At 34.5% G+C, this 19,714-nt stretch overlaps 1 protein-coding gene across 1 annotated transcript in view; it reads right to left on the bottom strand.

The window, feature by feature from the left end:
- Positions 1 to 1,080: 1,080 nt before the first annotated feature.
- The window catches only part of LOC129952803 (uncharacterized), a 61,688-nt gene continuing 43,054 nt past the window's right edge, over positions 1,081 to 19,714 (bottom strand). Inside the window, exons 2-8 of the mRNA XM_056065636.1 lie at positions 10,989 to 11,117; positions 10,493 to 10,904; positions 10,130 to 10,385; positions 9,442 to 9,990; positions 2,422 to 2,578; positions 1,973 to 2,239; positions 1,081 to 1,910 (exon numbers count right to left, since the gene is read on the bottom strand). Of these exons, the coding sequence (XP_055921611.1) occupies positions 1,718 to 1,910; positions 1,973 to 2,239; positions 2,422 to 2,578; positions 9,442 to 9,990; positions 10,130 to 10,385; positions 10,493 to 10,904; positions 10,989 to 11,117 (1,963 nt within the window). The 3' untranslated portion in view covers positions 1,081 to 1,717. The remainder of the gene's footprint in view (positions 1,911 to 1,972; positions 2,240 to 2,421; positions 2,579 to 9,441; positions 9,991 to 10,129; positions 10,386 to 10,492; positions 10,905 to 10,988; positions 11,118 to 19,714) is intronic.

Here is a 19,714-nt window from a genome sequence, read left to right as displayed (position 1 = left end):
GCAGATCGCATATAAGCTCGATAATAGGTGTCATAACCGGACACTGTCTAATAGGAAAGCACGCCATGAGACTAGGCTTATTCTTAAATGACTTTTGCAGAAGCTGTATGGACGAGGAAGAGGAAGAAACGGTTCTTCATCTTCTCTGCACATGCCCTGCTCTAGCTCGAAAACGCAAGAATTACCTAGGAGAATTCTTCTTTAACGATCTAAACGATCTAAATCATATCGGGATAATCAGCCTCTCACGTTTCGTAAGAGACTCTAACTGGTTCCATTGAGCTTAAGAGGAAGCCTCAAGATTCATGTGGTATCAGAATGGGCCATTAAACTGGCCTAAGTGTGTCCGTTCCATCTTGGACAGCCACTATAACCTAACCTAACCTAACCTATGTGCTTAAAGTTTTTAATTGTACAGTTTCTTGGTGTTCCAGAAAACAACAATCAGTTAGCTTGTCTTCAACGGAAGCTGAATCTAAAACTACTTTCTGATCTTGGTATAAAAGTAGACACCGTTCACATATTCGAAGATAATCAAGCCTGCATCAAAATAGCAGAAAAACCAAGAGAGCACAAACGAATGAAGCATATTGACATAAAATATAATTTTATAAGAGATGCTATTCAATTTGGGAAAATTAAAATATCGTTCATACCTTCGAAGAATCAGATAGCAGATATGATGACAAAGGCTTTACCTAAAGTTAAATTTACTGAATTACGAAAACAGTTAAGAATTTATAATCAAGCTGAGAGAAGTGTTGAATTATTACACTTGCTATAAATTAATTTGTTTAGGTATATACCATCAAAAATATCGAATATCTCATATATTTGTTTGTCAATATTTTTATTATTTATGAATTACTTCTGAAATAATTCTACTGCTGTGCTGTTGTTTTTTATCGAACAATAAAATGTTTATACTATTCTCTTATATTGAACTGAATTGATTCAATTGAATCTTGGGTAGTTAACAAATACGCAATCAAACTCTTGCCAAAAATCTTAGTACAAATATTTTAAATTCAAATAAACCTTAAAATACCAAAATACACTCAATTTTAAATAAAATAGGTTTTATTTTTGTAAATTAACGTTATAACAAAAGATATTTTTTCATAATTCCATACGTACTATATTCTTTAAAAATAATATATTTTAAATATAACTAGATAACTACATCACAGAACTTTAAAAATTGATACGATTATATTTTTGTTTGTTTTGTATTTTACTACACATTACTTAAACTTCTAAACAATTAAATTAAATTACTTGTTTTAGAATTGTCCGCTGTTTATGTTTTTGTTTTTTTTGAATTGCCTTTTTTGTTGCTTTTGATGTGTGCCTTGAAAATTTTACTTTTTTAAAACAATCTGAAAAAGTGTATATGAATTGTAATAATGTTTTCTTTTAACTAATCAAAGAAAATTTAATTAGAATAAGAATTTTATACTGGCACACAAATGTATGCCTGCTTAATGTTTTCAACTTACACCAATTAATAGGAAATTCTAATTGATAAAATATGTAAAATTATACTAAATAAAAGAATACAATAATAATTACAACAAATGGCAGTAAACTATACTTTATATACTTGTTTGTCTACTCGTAAATATACGAGTTTGAGGCATAAGCCTGGGTTCGGTACCTAAATTTAATTCTGATTAAATATTTTAAGAACACATTTTATAATATTATAACAATATTATCACGATTTTGGACATCGTACATAGCGCAAAACTAAATAACCTAAAGTACGGAACACAATAAAGAACACTATCAAGACCATAGTGTTCAACCACAGAGGACAGTTGGAATTCTGGGCATTTAGAACATCTTCATATGGAATGTATTCAGTACTATTGTGTTTGCACACTTCATAACTGCTAGGGCTGCCACATCTAAAATATAAAATTAAATATTGTTAGAGATGTTCATATGACATGTTTGTGTGATTAAAAACCTTATCGCTGGTCCCTCGCCAAATTCCAAAATCTGCATATTCTGATATGCATAGTGTATCATCGATGTGTAACGTATCCAACTTAGTCCCGGCGGTATTCTCGAAGATAAATAACCGCCAAAAAGTTGCGTAGCTAGCGTATAGAGGGCGCTCAAAGTTATACTAACATTCATATCCATGCAACAAGCACCTATGAAAAATCCAACACTTTGAGCCACAATTGTATTGAGTAGTAAAAATACCAACATCAAGAAGAAAAGCTTGAAACTAGTTTATTGTTAATGTTGTGTTTAGTTGGTTTGAAATGAAATTGTTTTTAGACGGGATATTATGAAATTTTTATTAAATTTTTGTTTGAAGAAACAGTACAGGAAGAACATGAAAAAACAAAAAAATTAAAATAAGTAATTTCAGTGAAGAAAAGAAAAATGTTTTTTTTAAATACTAACCTTGAACAACCAAGCATTGGATAGCTGATAAGAAGGTAAACTGTGGGCAGAGTTATGATTAATGGCAGTTCTCCAAACATTTTGGCCAGGTAATAAGCTGAAAGCCTGTATGCTCCAGAGCGCCTTTCTTTGCTAATAACTTCACGTTCAGAAGGGACTGAAAATAAAAGTTATACAATTTTTAAAAGATTGATAAAATTGTCATAATTATACCATAACAAAGTACTAACTAATAAATTCGATCAAAAGTTATAAAATTACACCATTAGGAATTGCTTTTTCTGAATTTTATAAAACTGAGGACATGTAATTTAATGTTAAGGTCAAAAATAGATCACTCATAGATCTTATAACTTTCATGCTCAAAAGCAGGACAATAACTTCTAGCATGAGAAATTTTACTACCACCAGATCGGCCAATCGAGGCATCCCCCAAGGTGGGGTCCTTTCGCCTCTTCTATGGAACATGGTAGTAAACGACCTACTAACTTCATTGGAAGCAGAGGGTTTCATGGTGATTGCCTATGCTTACGACGTTGCAATATCTGTGTCGGGGAAGCACCTCCAAGTTCCCCAAAAATAACCCACTGGCTATACACTTCGGTAATCAGACCGATATTCATTTATGGAGTTGTCGTATGGTGGACCACTTCACTCAAAGCACTTCCAGTGCTGCGTTAACCTAACACCTCTTGACATCTTCTCCAAAATGGTGGCAGCCAACTCATGTGTTAGGCTTAAAGCCACCTCTCAATGGAACAGTAACAATACAGGACATACTACTCTTCTAGACAGTTTCACATCTATCCCAGCTCGCTTAGATTATACCACCCCAAAAATGGTATTCGGTAAAAGCTTTCATGTTTCCATCCCTTCAAGATCCTCCTGGGAAGAAGAGAGACCACTGGAAATTGATGCGGTACACTTCTATATACAGACGGTTCAAAGACCGATCACGGAGTTGGAAGTGGTATCTATTCGGAACAACTGAATCTCAGTCTATCATACAGACTTCCCAATTAATGTAGTGTATTCCAGGCAGAACTAATGGCGATTAAAGAAGCACTATCCTAGCTCAAAGAAAACGTTATATCTTGCAAGGATATACTAATCTTCTCAGACAGCCAAGCCGCTCTTAAATCTCTCGCGTCTGTCTCCACAAACTTTCAAATAGTCCACGATTGTCGATCATCGCTGAATGAGATGACGGAACAGTTTAATATTCACCTCATTTGGGTGCTAGGTCACAGAGACATTCCGAGATATTGCAAATCCGATAAGCTCGACAAAAACGGAACACTTCTGCCTAATGATAGACAAAAACATAACATAGGAACACCACTTGCTATATACAAATATCTTCTCTAACAATATGCTCTAGAATCAACAAATGCTAAATGGTCACAGAGCACCACCTGCCTAGCAACCAAGCAAATATGGCCAAGCACAGATTTAAAACGGTCAAAAGGCTTGATATCCCTGAGCAGACAAAGTATAAGCTCTAAAATTTTAGTAATAACAGGACACTGCCTTATAGAAAGACATGCTCTGAGGCTTAGGGGTCAACACAAATGACTTCTGTAGAAGCTGCATGGACGAGGAGGAAGAGGAAACAGTCCAACACCTTCTATGTACATGTCCAGCACTCTCCATTAGAAGGAATAACTTTCTCGGTAATCCCTTCTTCGATAATACCAGTGAACTGGCAACGATTGACACAAAATGTCTCTCTAACTTTATTAAAAGTACAAAATGGTTTGTTTAATTTCATTACTCTCCCATGAGTAACCTCATTAGTGGTATCACAATGGACCCTTGAGGTCTAGGTGCGTCAATGACATCTGGACAGCCACTCCAACCAAACCTAAGGTCAAGAATTTAGATGCATTATATAAAAGGATATAGATGAGGAAGTTTTAACTATTAACTCATGGACTTCTTCGTGTGTGTGTTCAATGTTTTGCTTAATGAAAAAATCAATATTCGGAAACAAAAACTCAGTACGTAAAATAATGAATTCTAAGTTAAACAAGGTCATACAGTTTCAATCTTTATAATGAGAAAATGGAAGATCCTGATGATTAATCGGCCTTAAGTAAATTGGTAAAAAGAAATATACGACAAAATCAAGGCTAACTTAAATGTACTCGATTGTAATAATGCAGCTGAAATGTACCCAATCAGAGAAGAATTCCCTTAATTTGCTAATTTGAAAGATATTAAATTTATCCGAGACTCAGATCTATTATCAACAACTATAATTATATATCTAGTGAGGACAGCTATTCTCAAGATGTCCGCCAAAATGTTATTGACTTTGTAAAATTGACTAATTCGACTACTTGATAATGTCTTGACTATTTTAAATAAAATCACTAATAATGATTTGTCAACTGATAAAATTAAAACTGTCTTCAGTTCGAAAAACGGAGCTACAGAAGAAAACCGAAAAAATAAGACTTTAGTTTATGAGTCAATTGTCAACGATGTTGGTGAAAAATCTGTCCCAGAATATCTTTCCATTAGAACTTGTATGTAGACTTGACTTGATAGTTAGGAAGATTTTCCCTGACCAGCTTTTCAATAAGTTTGCGTAACTGGAAAACAATATGTTTTAAGCTGGCCAACCAGATATTAGAAACTTATCGTCTTACTTTTAAGTCCTTTATATTATCTGAACCTGCCCAATTTTAAGGCCATTTCAACTGATTAAAATTTCTACTTCGATTTTTTTTAACAACACTAAAGTTGCCCTTGGAATGAAATAGAAACACGCATAAAGTATTTTTTTAAACAAAAATTAAAGAGCATGAAAGGTCAGATTAGAATTCTCATCAACAATATTCGGAAAATGAAAATGTACAAAAATAGATCTTTACGCAGTCCACAAACAATTAACCGACAAATATTATTTCAGTGAAATAATAAATGTTGACATAATGTTTGTGTATGATATATTTTGTATAGTGAAGAGGTTTGTTGTTTCACGCATTACGCAACTTTCGACAGCAATCTGTAATATTCTGAAGGAATTTGAAGACAGTGGAAGAATTACTCATGTCATGTTACTCATCGAAATGCGCGTTCACTCGAAAATAAAAAGAAATGAATGTCCCTGTATCAGATTTCAATATTCTTAAATCAAAAATCAATTTTTGAATACACTTGACAAAAGTGTATTGCGCTTATAATTTGAAATGTGGGTTCTTTGGAGTAACAAGGCTCTAGCTGTCATAGACGTAAAGGGAACAAAGTTTGGTATTAATTCAAGGTGCGTGTTCCAAAATTGATCTAATAAGAGATGTAAACAAGAATTAGAAAGTTGGGAATCAAGAATAGATTAGAGTAGATTAAATTCTTTATTTCGATAACAAAATTTTATTAATTTAAAGCTAAGAATATAAGGACATGGCGTTGTTGCCTTCTGCCTGATAGACATTTCAGTAAAAAAAGTTTAATATTATGAAAGTCTTTTTTTTTGTTTTGTGTTTAGTATAAGAAAATAAAAACTTTATTTTTTAGTGATTTTCTTAACAATTTTCAAATATATCTGATGAATAATTTATTAACATGAATATTTATAAAAATTTTATAATCCTTAAAGATACATATGTATACAATTTTAACATGATTTGAAACAAAAAAATTTGTTTTAATAGCTCTATTTTTTCCGATTTTACATTCTCAGTGATTCGAGACTTACAACATCTATTTTGACGTGATTTGAAACACAAAATCTTTAAAATAAATTTTCTCGTTTTTAAAAACAATTTAAGTAAATAAAACCAAGTTCAATTATGCGGTGATTTGAAACACAAAAATATTAAATTCTCAATCGCCATAACTGCTATTTCTATAAGCTAAAGCATGTTTTCAAAATTTAAACAGATTCGTCCAACCACTTAGCCCGTTAAGAATGTCAATAAGTTGAAAGAAAGAAAAAATTCACTTTGAAATATAGACGTCGTATTTCTTGTAACATTGGACAAACTGCTATGAAATGATTTATATCCTTCACATCTCTTATATTGCATAGAGTGCAAATTTGTGAGAGGTCCAATCTATGGGGGACAAAGTTGAGATTAAGGATCTCGACTATAGCTTTAAAAATGTTGCCGATAGCTTCCGGAGTCATTTATTTACAAAAATAGTTTGAAGTTGATGACAATTGATGGTTTAAGCGCTTGTATCTGTTTCTGCCTGCCGATGAGGATGCACTTTGCAGGTGTTCTAAATAAAGCTTTTCATCAATTTTAGCTATCAAAACCGCGAACATATTTTGCTATTCCTCTACATTAGTAGGTGTAGCGTTAGACAGTTTAAAAAGTCTTTTAAGAAAGTATCTTTGTAAAGTCTCAAATTCCTCTATTTGAGCGTATCCAAAGGCTTGGACACCGTAACAATAGCAAGTATTTATTGTTGCATTAAAGACTCTGTACTTTGATGAGAGGTCGAGAAGTTGGTTACTAAAAAAAAATGGGGCCACATCAGGTTTAGGGCCAGTTTGGCCTCCCTGGTTTTCTCTTTCGCATGATTGCTTCAGTTTAGGTTATAGGTCAGCAATACACCTAGATATTTAAACTCACTCACATTATCAATACGCTCGTTGTTAATGTTCCATGATTCTTCAGCACGTCGTGCATGCCGCCTAGATTCAAATATCATAAGCTTGGTTTTTCTATAATTGATCCGAAAGCCCCAAGTTTCGCAATATTCTTTAAGTCTATTGATTTGCAGTTGTAAAGAAAATGGGTTATCCTCCAAAAGTACCAGATCATCTGCATACAGTAAAACTTTAATCAAAGATTCGCCAAATATTACACCTCCCGGTAGGATTTCACAAACCATATCAATATAAAGTGCAAACATAATGGGACTTAGAATACATCCTTGGGGAACTCCCGCCGCTGTCTTAAAACTTTCGGATAAGTTGTTGCCATCCTATACGAAGGCATTCGTTGAACTCAGAAAGTTAGAATAAAAAAGCAACATTTTTTTCGAAAGGCCAAGAGAAAATAGTTTATAAATCAATGCTTGTCGATTGACCGTATTAAAAGCAGCTTTTAAGTCAATGAAGCAGCTGTAAAGCTTTTTCTCTTTCTCCAAATGTTGTCTTGCTATGCTTGTTAGTGCAAAAATTTGGTCTACCGTTGAGAAACCGGATCAAAACGTAGCTTGAAAGATACTCAAGCGGTTGTTTGTCTATATCTATCTCGTAAGCCTCTCTTAAAGAATAGAGTTGAAGATTTTCCTTAAAGAATTGAGAATAGATATGCCTCTATAGTTTTCTGCAAGACACCTTTTACCTCTCTTGAAAATAGAGTAAATAATGGCTGTGTTAAAGCAAATGGTAGCAAAGTATGCAAGCATCATTATAAAGTTGGTTGCACCAGTCCACTTAGTAGTTTTTGAAGTAAGCAATAGAATATTTGTAAAATTCCGTTGGAATTCCATCAGCACCCGGTGCTTTGTTGTTTTTCATTGTTTTCAAAACACTTTCTAGTTCAATCAATGATATCGGTTCATCAAGTTAAGGAATATGGTTGTTTGGCATGGCGTAACTAAACGATAACAGAGACTTATCTGCTGATAACAATCTTTTATTTGAAAGAGTATGTTTACGGCCTCCTAATTCTCTCACATTATTCCAAAATGTTTTAGAGTCGTAAGTTTTTTGCAGTAGTTTAAAGAAATTCAGTATTTTTGGAGGAACAAAGATGTTTATATTCCTTATTAAAATGTAAGTATTGGTTTTTAAAAAAATAGGCGATAGTAGATCTGAATAGTTTTAAGAAACGAAATGTTTTTTCACGTAGCTTTACGCTTTCCTTGTCGAACCATATTTTTGCAGCATTCCTTGTCGAACCATATTTTTTCGAGTTCCTTTAGAGAAAGTAGCTTTCACTGCGATAGTAGCAGAAAAAGTCGCAGTCAGAACCTCAAAATCTTTAATCGGTATCAACCATTGGTCACATATGTCTATAACCGACTGTCCTTGTCCGCTAATAAAAGTTAATTCACCCTCAGCGTCACTTTAGAAACCACCAATCAACACTTCTCCCGTTTCTAATAACCAAACCATCAACCCCGTTTTGTACACGTTTGAACTCTACAAAACTACCAACAGTACTTTTCTTAATGGCACATAAGATGCTATCAAGAATAAATCTTAAGTCTATAATAATTGAAACCCCATCTAAGGCCACTGATTTCATTCTTGAACAACAAATTGTAAGATTTACTGGGAAAAGAGATCGCGTTAAACTTTTTGATATTCAACTTTAGGCTATTGATGTGACACCAACTTGATGTTGACAATCATCCAAACTCAAAACTTTAAAAAATATTTTTAAATCGTCATACATATAATAAGCATTCACAGTACTTAAAGAACGAGACAATACCATAACGAACATTATGAAAGGGTGTGGACCTAGGTGGCTATCTTGTGGGACACCTGATGTACACTGAAGTTCCTTTGAGTATATATCTCCAATTTTAACTTGTGTTGTATTCTAAAAGATAAACATGACGATAACCAACAAAAAATGTGTTGATAAAAACCAAATAACTAAAGTTTTTTCATAAGTATTTTGTGGTTTGCAGAATCGAAGGCTTTACTTAAAAGTCAGTGTATGGAATTATTGTTCCAAAGAATTAATGACAAACGAAGTAAAATATGTAAAATTGGTAAAAGATGATCGATCGGAGACACAGATATACTGTACTGTTGATATTCTCTTGTAAGAAAAACAAGCTTAGTCTCACAATACTTTCAAACAGTTTGGGAGTTGCAGACAGTTTACAAAAACCCTTATAATTTTCTACTCAGTTTTTAGAAACTGATTTATGATTTGGTACCAATTAAGAACGTTTGCATTCTTCAATAAAAATGCCTTCTTGGAGAGATTTGTTAAATATGTTAACAATACAAAAATTATTTTAAAAAGTAACTACGTTAGGTATATATATTTGAAGAATGTAATCACTTATTTAAAATTTTGTATTTCAAATACTTACATGAATTTAGAGCACCAAATAGTGCAAAAAGCATCCAATATGTTTGCGAAAAAAACATCCAGCCCTGCAAATCATGCAAAAACTCTTCAGTCCTTGGAATTTGAAACCAAATGGCACCCGCCATCAGACCTAATCCAATTGTTTGTAGCCAATTAAGTTTAGAAAGCATCCGAGGTTTTGCTTCTTTGAAATTCCGACTAGATAACACACGAAACTGGGTGTGAAATCGTGTCGGATAGTCAAGCCAATTGTGCATCATTTCGTGGTATTCACTTGATGCTGAACTAAAGTTCGATTGTAAATCAGCTGCGGCAGCAGCAGCAGCCCAAAGATGTTGTCCATCCTCGTGGTTCAGTTCGTTATTGTGATTATTTTTAATATCTTTATAGTAATTATTAATTATATCATTAATTAGAGTATCATGGGTTTTGTTTGTTGCGTATTCACTATTGGCTGTGATGCAATTGCGATTCAGGAAATTCCCATGGGACTCTCGAGCCGCAATGAAAAGTTTCTCTCTAATGTCTGGATAGGATTTAATTTGTTCCACTGCGAAGAGAAAGAAAAAACTTTTGAATTGAAAAACAGTTAAGGATATAAGCCAAATGTTTTATGAAATAAGAATCAGTAAAAACATACATATGCAATAATTTATATTTTGCACACTGTAAAGTAGCAAATAACTTACAAACGAAATCGGCAGGGTTATAATGTGGCTTGATTGTGACTCCGATATTTTCAAAGTAACTGAATATGTTCTTTACCTCACCAAAGTAAGCCGTTCGTCCATTGTACAAAAGGAGCAACTTATCGAACATATGAAACATTTGTGATGATGGCTGGTGAACAGTGATGACTACGGTTTTCTGCTCCTGAATTGCGTATCGCTTGAGTACTTTCATGAGCGAAATCGCTGAATAACTATCGAGGCCAGATGTTGGTTCCTACAAAAATTTTAAATTAGTTTCCTAATCATAAGGCACATATGTTCAACCTTTCTACGGTTCACTAATAAAGTGACAATCATATTAAAGGGTATTATTATACTTACATCCAGAAGCATTAGCAGAGGATTTGTCAATAACTCACAAGCTATACTAGCTCTCTTTTTTTCTCCCCCCGACAATCCACGATTCATGTAGTCTCCAAAATTAGTTTGTTGACAATTTGTTAGCTCAAGAGCCTCAAGAACTCTATCGACTAATTTTATTTTATCTTCATAGGGTATCTTTTCAGGTAGACGCAGCAGCGCTGTATAAATTATAGTTTCACGAAGTGTTAATTCGGCAAAGAAAACTTCCTCTTGCTGAACATAGCAGATTTTACGACGCCATTTTTTCGATATGGTCTCACGATTCAAATAGATACAACCACTGTCAATGTGTCTTTGGCCGCTGAGACTATCCAATAACGTAGTTTTACCACATCCTGACGGCCCCATAATTGCAAGAACCTCACCAGGACTATAAATAATAGCGACAAAATAAAACATATTGTTTTTTTACAAATTAATGAAAGTCTACATATATGTATTTTACCTTTCTTACCTTACCATTCCACTGACATCGGCTAGAATCTTTTTGTCGTTGTGAAGAACATTTATGTTTTGAAACGTAAGTTGGAGAGTTCGATGTTGCTCGGAAATGAAAGGAAATGTAACCATAGCATGATCACTCCTGAAAATTAAAAAAGATACATGGGTTATTAAATTCGTTAAAATATAATACGATACGTCTTCATATCACATGCCACAGATATTATAAATTTATCAAGCAAAACAGAAGAGTCTAAAAATAAGAAAAGAATTGACCTAAATGATTTCATCTGTATTTGTGAAAATACCAATGTATTGTAAATGTGTGAGTCTATTACTCCAGAATTTATCGGTAAGGACGGGCGCCTTTGAGTAACCGTGACACAGTTCAATTTGTACAGTCTTCTAGATCGGTGAAAGGATCCGCCTAACTATTGGAAATGTTAACGCTCATCACACGGTATGGGGGAGTACGAATATCAACGACAGAGGTAAGTCTCTTTTTGATCATATTCTTGGTACTAACTTCTTAGTAGGTAATGATGGAAATGAACCAACATTAATCACTTAAACTCGACAAGAAGTCCTAGACATAACTCTTGTCCCAGATACTGTATACTATATGATCTTGGCCTGAAAATTATACAAAGAACACTCGTTCTCTGATCATAGATACATCCATTCAATATCAATGTGGATGAAAACCCTAGTCCATTGACTTTTCGAAGTTATCAGAAAACTGACTGGACTTCATAGAGGAACTTATTACAAAGTTTTCTAAAACCTGGACTATCTTATTCTTATAAAGAATCCCCACAAATTTACAAAAAAACACTAAGGAAATCTAAGAGATCTTCCTGATGATCCTTCTGTGGCACGATAGAAGAAACTTCTAAAGCCTCTAGGTTACGGAAAATTCTTTCAACCAATGCAGCTAAGCAAAGGTGCTTGAAAAATGCAGACGGCTCCTGGACAAATTCAAGTAATGAATCGCTGAACTTACTACTGGACATTTACTTTCCTGGTAGTTCGCTTACCGAAACTTGCAACAATCATATACATCCGAGTTCCAATACTACATATCCGCAAGGTCTGATTACAAGGGACAATCTACAATGGACTCTCAACAGCCTCAAACCATTTAAATCTGTAGGACCAGATGGAATGATACCAGACGAGCTTAAAATAACTTCTGACATAATTGCACCAATCCTTGACACACAAGGAATTCAATTGAAATTGTCAGACGAGGCTAAATACCTCGGTCTTGTCTTAGATAAAACACTAAATTGGAAACGCAACGTACAAGAAAGAGTCAAAAAAGCTACTGTAGCTCTCTATTCTCGCAAAAAAGCTATTGGTAATAAATGGGGCTTATAACCCAGAATCACGCATTGGCTATACACATCGGTAATCAGACCGACTTTAATGAACGGTGTGGCAGTATGGTGGAAAAGTATAAACAGGGCTAAGTTAAATAAAGTCCAACGTTCAGCTTGCCACAACCCCATCTGCGGCACTGGACACCTTACTCTACCTAACACCTCTTGACATATTTAGCAAACAAATAGCTGCAAGCTCTTCTATTCGCCTCAAAGCTTCGTCGCAGTGAACTATCCGTAATTCTTAGGTATTTAGAATCAATTCCAAACCACACAGACTACACCATCCCCCAATTGCAAATCGGCAGAAACTTCCAGATTTCTATACCTCCCAGATTTTTCTGGGAGGATTGGGCATTCCTGGAAAACGAGTGAATCCATTTTTATAGAGATGGTTCAAAGACAAAAGAAGGGGTTAGTGTGTACTCTGCACGACTGAAGTTAAGTCTCACATTTCGCCTTCCCAATTATTGTAGCGTGTTCCAGGCGGAACTTTTGGTGATAAAAGATGTCTTGTCCTGGTTTAAAGAAAACGTGATATCAACATCTGATATACGCATTTTATCAGGTAGTCAGGCCGCTGTCAAATCTCTGGACTCTGTCCCTTCAAACTCTAGATCAGTCCATAACTGTCGATTATCTATAATGGAGATGGCACAACCGTTCAATATCAACCTTTGCTGGGTGCCGGGCCCTAGAGACATTCCAGGTAAAAGTAAGGCAGATGAACTCGCCAGGAACGGTATAGTGCAACCCGTCCTAGCACCTTTTGAAAATACTGACATACCAATCTCTACTTGTAAGCTGTTGCTAGTGCAAGACGCTATGAATAAGGGAAACACCTGGTAGAAAAACATCACCACGTATCAGGCCACAAAAAACATCTGGCCAACACTACGTCCGTACGTCCATACGTTCGCGACGTATTTTTCGTCGTCCATAGCTCAAGAACCAGAAGAGATGTCAACTTCAAATGAATTTTGTTGTACAGATAATAAGGCAGAAAGATGCAGAAAGGGCTCTCAAGAAAATTGCGTGGGTGGTTTTTTTACCATAGCAGTTTGAAAAAAGGTGAAAATTTTGGTAAACCCTTAATATCTTACGAACCAAAAACGCTAGAGACTTGAATTAAATTTTATATAATAGATTGTAACGTGATACCAAACAGGTATATTTTTGGAAAAAAATCAATATAACGGTTTTTTTTTTTTAATCAATAAAACTGAAAAAAAAAATTTGTAACCTCCAAAATTTTACGACTGAAATATGATTTCATCTCTAAAACAATTTTGTGCAATAAAGAATAATGTTTTTGGCATCTGATAAAATTTTGAGAAAAATCGAATTGACAGTTTTTTTACAAATAATAAAAACCTAAAAAAAAATTAATAAAAGTTGGTAAAAATTGATTTTCGACTCGAATATCTTTTCAAAACTTTGAGATATTGGCTTTAATTTACTGTTATCTTTCAAAAAATCTTGTTGTCAACATTCAGTTAAAGTTTGAAAAAAATCGAATTGACAGTTTTTTTACAAAAAATAAAAACCAAAAAAAAATTATAAAAGTTGGTAAAAATTGATTCTCAAATATCTCTTTAAAAATTTTAAATATTGGCTTCAAAGTAATTTTATCTCATAAGAAATATTGTTTTAAACATTTGGTAAAATTTTTAAAAAATCGAATTGACAGTTTTTTTTACAAAAAATAAAACTCTAAAAAAAAACAATTTTAAAACTTCGTAAAAATTTACTTTCGACTCAAATAGCTTTTCAAAAATTTTAAATATTGGCTTCAGACTTATTTTATTTCACAGAAAATATTGTTTTCGATATTCAGTAATACAACATCAGCTGTATGGGACGGTGAACAAATATTTATAAGAATGGTTTGAAACCAAAAGTGGAGTACGTCAAGGTGTTTTTTATACCCTCTGTTGTTTGCTCTTTTTATCAACGACATAGTTGACGCTTTGCCAAACAGTTTTAAAATTGCAGGACTTGTTATAAAATGCCTCCTATTTGCTGATGATCTCGTTTTGTTTGCAGACTCCCCAGAAAGTCTTCAGCTCATGATAAATACATATATCAAAGTCGAAAGTTATGATATTGTATCAATATTATGATAAATATATCAAAGTCGAAAGTTATGATTTTTAGAACAGGTCGAGGACGACACAGTAGAAATGAAAGGTGGTTTTTAAATGGTGAAAATATTGAAGTTGTGAATGATTTTACTTACTTGAGAATGATTTTCACACCCCAACTAAACCCTAAGAAACACTTTCAAAGTAAACTGAACAAATCGTTATCTGCTATAAACTCAACCTGTCAAAAATTGTTTATTGGAAAACCCTCCTTATTTTGTCCCAAAGTATTATATACACTGATTATTTAAGTAATTGAATGTTAATTTTAAGGAAGCTTGATTGTTTATTTGGTGATTAAGAACTTCTATTAAATAAATAAATGCTTATCAAAAAGTACTTTCGAAAATTGGGTATGAAGTTGTACTTTTGTTGGTTTTTACAGTGGATGAGGTTAACTTGCCTAATTTAAGGTGAAATATAAACATTTTTGACAACCCTAGAGACCAAGTTGATTAACAATTATATCGGTTAATTAATTTTGCAAGTAATCATCAAATATCGCCATATATTGCGCTGATATTTGAAAGCTGTAATAGGGCTGAATATAAAAGAAGAGAAGTGCATTGCACCACTTATTCAGAACACAAAAATTAACCTGATCTATTAACACGACAATTTTAACAGTACAAACATTCTTAACGTGAGTGGTTGAAAGTTTTTCCAAATCCCTTAACCACCGAAAATTAGAGTTAATACTATTGAAGTTGAAAATTTTGCTTTAAATTTACTGCAACTACTCATGTAGATATGGAGTGCATTAGGTATCTAAGGAAACTTACGAGAGTAAAGAAAATGATAAACATCTTCAAAAAAAAATGAATACCTAAAACAATCAAGTTTCAAACGAGTGGTGCAGGCGCCACGCCCGCTGCCGCCGTTCGGCCGCGGCCACAGCTACCATGGATGGAGTTTACAATCTGTGATGTTGATGTCCAGTTCAATGACCCAAAATATTCTCCAAATTAAAAATATAATTTCACTGTAAATCATTTTATACTACCAAAACAATCACACAAATTCTCATATGCATACGTGACTCTTATCGTGTATGGCCAGACTTTCCGCGTGCTATAAAAATAAAAACAATTTATAATGAACTTTCACTTATGAAGTGTTTTCATCAAAAACACTCTTAACACACAGCGTACAAGCCTTTGAAGTAATCAACATAAAGACAAACAGAAATTCAGAACAAAATTTAATAACTTTTGTTCTTGTTATATTTATTGAGATACATTTGAATAACTAATTTGAATTAAACTTATCAATTGTCAAAAACAGTGGTCAACTAGGTAATGTAGGTGGAAATGAAAATATACTTTTTCTAAGTCGAATTCGACTCCAAATCAATCTATCACTTCTGGTTTTTTTTTTCAATAAAAATCGTGGTGATTTTCCAAATCCACAGTCCCTTATTTCAATATTACTTATTTAAAAAAAAATCCTCATTCACTTGCCATACGTTAACCTCAAAAGAACACTGAAGACAGAAAACGCAAAACGATATACAAAACATTCTACGAACTTATTACGAATCAGTAGTCTTTTGAGCATATTTTTGACAAAGTTCAAGTTTCTAAAACTCGGTATATTGATAAATTGGAACTTGGTTGAGTTCTTAAACCTTTATTCATAAAGTTCTCAAGCGTTAGAACTCTGATTTAGATCTCAGTTTAAGATAGAATTTCAATTTATTAGACACTCAAATTTTGGGGTCTATGGTATTGAGCTCGGTATAGCAATGTTTTTACTTCTTCCAAAGACCTTATTTGTAGATTGATTCCGGTTTTGGAGTAATTTTCAGACCACAGGGACGCTTTAACGACAGGAGACAGCATTGAGTTTTTGAAGCATTAAATTCTACTCGGTTCTTAATTCCCTATTGTACAACGCTGTCGAGATCATCAGAATTTATTGAGCTTATCATACGCTGCCATTGAAGTTCCACGTCCGAAGGACAAAGATGTGAATCTAGAAACGAATATAAAAAGATGAGGGTACTGCCTCCCCTGGGGTTTCCACCTTGTAGTGGTGGGAAGGCTTACGCTTAAATTTTCAGCTGATCAGCTGTAGATTTTTATTTCTTAAGTCGTCAGCTGATCAGCTGAAATTTTTTGGGCAAATTAAGAGGAACCCAAAAACGAAAAACCATGGACAGAACAGTAGGAACTGAGAAGTCGCCAGTTAGAGACAAGAATGCACATAAGGACACAACTACAGGGAACACAACAACCATTACACAGGAGGATGAGGACCTTCTTCTCACTCCTTTTTCCAACCTCGGTATGGAGGATAGAGCTAGCATCGGAACACTAGATACCGACGACGACACATGTTCAGTTTCTAGCTCTACCCTCTCACGATTGTCGACCACTTCAGTTCGGAGTAGAAACTCCAACTGTAAGAAGACAATCAAAAGACTTGGGAAAAGCAAATGAGTGGAATTGGCAGCAAAGGAGCAGATATGACTTTTCAACGCTAGTGCTTTCCTGAAGAACGACCCTCTATTGATGGGGGGGGCCATGTGCCCAAACATCAGTGACCTGGGGACCAAACCCTTAAATTATCAGATGGATGTATTCGGCAATAATTAGACCAACACTACTAGCCTATGATAATTTGGTATGATAGAAAGCTTTAGAAAAAAACACGAACCGGAAATCTTTGACAAAAATTCAAAGACTTGCGTGCACTGGCATTAGGAGAGCAATGAGATCCACTCCAACTGCGGTACTGGAAGTTATACTCAATCTAATTTCCCTTGACCTCCTTGTTCAAGAATCTGCGGCCAAAAGTGCCCTGAGACGTAGTCAAACTAAAGTCTGGATAAACAGTTCTATAGGACATGCCCAGATCCTTCATAAAGATATGGGTCACAGTACTACAACAGATTATAAATCCTATTCTAAATCCCTCAAGTAAACCGCCTCGCTTAGGCTTCCAAACTACAGTAGCATCTTTCAGGCGGAGGTCCTGGTAGTGACAACAGCTATTAAAAAGGTATCAATGATGGCGATACCACGAGCTGATATCACCTTTTACAATGATAGCCAAGCGGCAATAAAAGCGATTACTGTAACTGAGGTAAAAAGCTTGTTTCATGCTGCCGCGAAGAGCTTAAGCTTCTTGGCGCACAGCACAACATTAGACTCTGCTGCGTCCCAGGCCACAGCTTTATACTAGGCAACGAGAAAGCCAATGAATTAGGAAGATCACTGGACATAATCATTTGGTTTGGTTATCATACAAAAAGGATGACAATCAGCTCAGATGATATATGCAGAGGATGCGGTGACAAGTAGGTGCATGAAGACACTCCTCACTTTCTGTTTCACTTTCCCGCACTCTCCCATCAAAGGAAGAAACTACTTGGCAACTATTTCTTCGGGGATTTAGAAGAACTCTCTAGTACGCCAGGTACTAACATTCTGAAATTCGTCAAAGCCTCTAAATGGCTTGACTAACTGACCACATAGGTTTTTTCTTATTAGCTTAAGCAGCAATGCTCACGGATATCAAAATGGATCTGTATTGATCTAAGTATGACGGTAAGGACATCAATTGTCAGCCTCTCAACCTCCACTAACCTAACCTCGTCAGCGAAACAGTTCAATTGATTAGAAGTGATAGTAAAGAGATCGTTTATGAATATGAGGAAGAGAGTCGGAAACAAAACGGACCCCTGGGGAATACCATCATTTATTTCATGAGTTTCAAATTTGAAACCATCCAATACAGCTTGTATTAAACGGTTCGATAGGTAGTTCTAAATCCAAGGAAGAAAGATTCGTCAATACCAAATTCACGCATTTTCGATGCCAAACTCTATCAAGAGCCTTTGAAATGTCAAGTGCAATAATCTTACTTTCTTCAACACGATGTAAAGATTTGTTCTACTGTTCGGTGAGATAAACCATGACATCACCAGTGGACCTATTGCCACGAAAGCCATACTGCCGGCCATTTAGAAACTTCCGTTCTTCAAGATATTTCTTAAGTTGATAATTAATCAGCGTTTCCATGACCTTGGAAAGAAGGGATGTGAGTTGGAGGGGAAGAGGATTCACCTTTTCTAGGGACAGGTTGGCCAAATGCTATTTTCCATCCGCTGTGAAAGAGGATGGAACCGAGAATGACGTTATGTTTCGTACGTTTTTTTACAAATGGCTAGAAATTTTTAAGTATTTTTGCCTTAATTTCTCTTTGTGCAAAAATTTTGTTCATCGAATATGACCGTTACAGGTCTTTCTAGCTTGTTTGAACTTATTCCGGTTTTCCTCAGTGGGTTGGCTCTATTAATTCGGAATCTTAAATCTTTGATCCTAATAGCCTCTTAACATCTCGAATCAAACCATGAGTTTTCGTTGGGTTTGATAGATTTTTCCCTATTCGGAATAAAATTTCTAATTCCACGAAGAATCAAACTTGGAACTATATTTGCTCTATAATCCACGTCCACGATTAACAAAAGTAAATCAAAATAGCTCCAAGCTAAGCCAGACAGGTCATCTAGTTACTTAAATAAAGCCAGCGGCAAAAGGATTCCAATCTTATAAAACAAGAAAAATATTCTGCACAAACATTTTTTAACGTTGATAATTCGTGTTTTTGTTTTTTAGCCGCTACAATATCAGGTATAGACAGTTCGATTAGTTCTTAAGTCCAAGTTTTGGTTTGTTTCAAAGCCATTTAAAAGTTCTAATCAAAAATTCGTTTTTTTCGTGATGCTAGCAGTTTTTTGGAAATAAATACCTAGTTGTGCACAACTAAAATATTAAATTCATTTCTAGGAATCATTGCAGGTAGCTAGAAATCACTGTAATAATAAACCTTAATCGACAGGATGTTCTTATGTCCCCGCTTGGAATATGCAGACCTGAAAACAAAATTAAAAACACCAGAACTGAGAATAGATATAAAAAGACTGAGACGAAGCAACCGCAACAAAGAATTTTATTCCTAGAAATAATAATTTTGAAAGGAGCAATCCAATTATGTATTCTATCCATTTAGAAAAAAGAAACTTAGATAAGATTTATCTAACATGTGCAAAAATTTTGCCAATGATGATGAAAAAAGGGTCAGTTCCATCAGCAGGCAAAATATTTGCAAAAAAAATTAAAATAAACGAAACCTAACTTTCTCAAATAACTAATTCTTCTTAGAAAAGGCAACAACATTCCAAACTGTCAACATACTCGTAAATGCGC

The sequence above is a fragment of the Eupeodes corollae genome, chromosome 3 (genome assembly GCF_945859685.1).
Source record: "Eupeodes corollae chromosome 3, idEupCoro1.1, whole genome shotgun sequence".
NCBI classification, from domain to species: domain Eukaryota; kingdom Metazoa; phylum Arthropoda; class Insecta; order Diptera; family Syrphidae; genus Eupeodes; species Eupeodes corollae.
The sequence above is the reverse complement of the archived record's forward strand: the minus strand, read 5'-3'. Positions and strand labels throughout refer to the sequence as shown.